This window comes from Octopus bimaculoides, unplaced genomic scaffold (assembly GCF_046866305.1).
Source record: "Octopus bimaculoides isolate indiv1 unplaced genomic scaffold, ASM4686630v1 contig73, whole genome shotgun sequence".
NCBI classification, from domain to species: domain Eukaryota; kingdom Metazoa; phylum Mollusca; class Cephalopoda; order Octopoda; family Octopodidae; genus Octopus; species Octopus bimaculoides.
Window position 1 is genome coordinate 1 of NW_028315323.1, and position 2,500 is coordinate 2,500.

Below are 2,500 nucleotides of genomic sequence, written 5' to 3' on the forward strand. Positions count from 1 at the left end.
AAATTTTAATGACGTGACTGTGTACCTTAGAATAACATTATAGGGTAGGTGCGAGAGGCAAGATGTGGCCAGTTTGAGCATAAAACAGGTAGAGTATTTGAACCAGATTTGGCTGATTCAACCCTTTACTGTTTGGATTACTCTGTCAAGTTCAATGCCAATTCAGATTGTTTTGAGTTAATCCATGCATTATTTTTGTGGCTTTGGTATTTCAATGATATCATTGTTTACTTTAGAATGACATTGTAGAGTAGGTGTGAGAGGCAGGATCTGGCATAAAACAAGAAAAATATATTGGCCAGATATGGTCAGTTTAAATGCAAAAGGGCTAATCTATAGACCCTTTTATTTGCAAATGACGTGTTCATTTCAAAATGAAAGAAAAACTTACTTGGTATAGTTTTCAAATAAAATGGTTTGCCCTGTGTGGTTTCTTGTTTAAACTTGTTGGTAGCCATGCAGACATAGGCAGCATCTTTGTAGGAGTCTTCTTCTAATATATTTGCAAAGATGAGGTTGGCTGAAAAAGAAAGAGAACGAGAGAGAGGTGTAGAGAGAGGAATTTTGTGTATATTTCTGAGTGATGAGATGTGTGGTAAGAAGCTTGTTCCCCAACCACATGATTCCTGGTTCAGTCCCACTGTATGGCAACTTGGGTAAGTGTCTTCTACTATAGATTCAGCCCAACCAAAGCCTTGTGAGTGGATTTGGTAGATGGAAACTGAAAGAAGCCCGTTGTACATATGTGTGTGTGTGTGTGTGTGTGTGTGCACACGTGCTCGCATGTGTGCATTTTTGTGTCTGTGTTTGTCCCACCACCACTGCGTGACAACCAGTGTTGGTGTGTTTACACCCCTGTTACTTAGCAGTTTGGCAAAAGATATTGATACAAAAAGTACCAGTCTTTAAAGATTATTAAAATATAAGTATTAGGGCCAATTCATTCGACTAAAAATTCTTCACACCTGTGCCCATCATTATCATGGTCATGATGATGATCATCATAATTTAACATCCATTTTCCATGCTGGCACGAGTTGGACTAAAGCTACTATAACACTAATACTAACTGCTATAAAATACATTAGATAATGTAGTCCTAGATACGTTGTGCCTGAATAAAAGATGGGATGGTGACAGCTGGAACATCTTCGATCATTCCTCTGTTGGATCAGGGCTGACCTAGAACAAAGCAACCACAACAACTATCATCACTCATAATAATTATTATGCTATACATACATGAAGGTGCAGGCTCAGGGGTTAGAGCACCAGGCTTACAGTCATGAGGTAGTAAGTTCGATTCCTGGATCAGGCTGTATGTTGTATTCTTGAGCAAGACATTTTATTTCATGTTGCTCCAGTTCACTCACCTGTAGAAATAAGTTGCGACGTCACTGGTGCCAAGCTCTATTGGCTTTCGCCTTTCCTTTGGATAACACCAGCGGTGTGGAGAGGGTAGGCTGGTTTGCATGGACGACTGCTGGGCTTCCATAAACAACCTTGCCTGGACTTGTGCCTCAGAGGGGAACTTTCTAAGTTCAAACCCAAGGTCATTTATGACCAAAGGGGTCTTTACTCTTTTACTATACATTAGATCAGGGGTTTTCAAACTTTTTGACTTGCGGACCCATTTATATTTTAGGCGTTACCTTAGGGACCCCCTTATAAATGCTTATGAAATTTATACATAAATATTTGCCTAAAATAACAGATATTTTTACATTTATTCATTTAACAGTATTTAACAAATAGGTTTATTGTCAATTAAAAGATTTTGATTAAAAAACATATATAAAATCAAATTGCCCATAAAAAGTATTTGCTGTCCACGGACCCCCTGTTTGAAAACCTCTGCATTAGATAATGTAGTCCCAGATAAACTATATCTGAATAAAAGGTGGGACAGTCACGGTTGGAACTTTTTAACCAGCTGGATCCTGATTAACCTACAGATAAACAGTAACAATATGAGACCAGACATTGACATCTACACATAGGAAAAAAAAAAAAAAAAAAAATTAGTAGTGGTGGCCATGGTGAGAAGGCTATACTAACCTTGGTGGTCCATTAGGATTCGTTCAGTGAAGTCAAAGGCCTTGAATGATCCATCTTTGTGTTTCAACACCCAAGTCACGCTGGCCTCGGGGTAACTGATCGGCTTGTTACAAGGGAGGAGGAGAGATGCCCCTGGTAATGCAGTAATGGTCTCTGGTTCCTGATTGATGTATGGCATCAGGAAGGCAAGACGTAGTTCAACAATGCCTGACATGGCCACCCCATAAGAGTTGTTTGCAAAGCACTGATACATGCCGGCGTCTTTCTTTTCGGGTTGCTTGAAAATAAATGTTCCCTCGTATCGTACGGTGAGGATATGTCTGCCAGCCATGTTGAAGTCTTGTTTGTTCTTTTTCCACGTGTACCTGGTTGTAGAAGAGATGGAAAATGATGAAGACGAAAGAGATGGGGGATAGAGGGTGGCTGGGCTTCTGAGTATGGA

The 2,500-nt window shown here is 39.8% G+C and overlaps 1 protein-coding gene across 1 annotated transcript in view; it reads right to left on the minus strand.

Annotated features, from left to right (window-relative positions):
• Positions 1 to 391: 391 nt before the first annotated feature.
• Positions 392 to 2,500, minus strand: part of LOC149129294 (neural cell adhesion molecule L1-like) — a gene marked incomplete at its 3' end in the record, with an annotated part of 75,810 nt that continues 73,701 nt past the window's right edge. Inside the window, exons 10-11 of the mRNA XM_089346614.1 lie at positions 2,059 to 2,423; positions 392 to 520 (exon numbers count right to left, since the gene is read on the minus strand). Coding sequence (XP_089202740.1) covers positions 392 to 520; positions 2,059 to 2,423 — 494 coding nt within the window. The remainder of the gene's footprint in view (positions 521 to 2,058; positions 2,424 to 2,500) is intronic.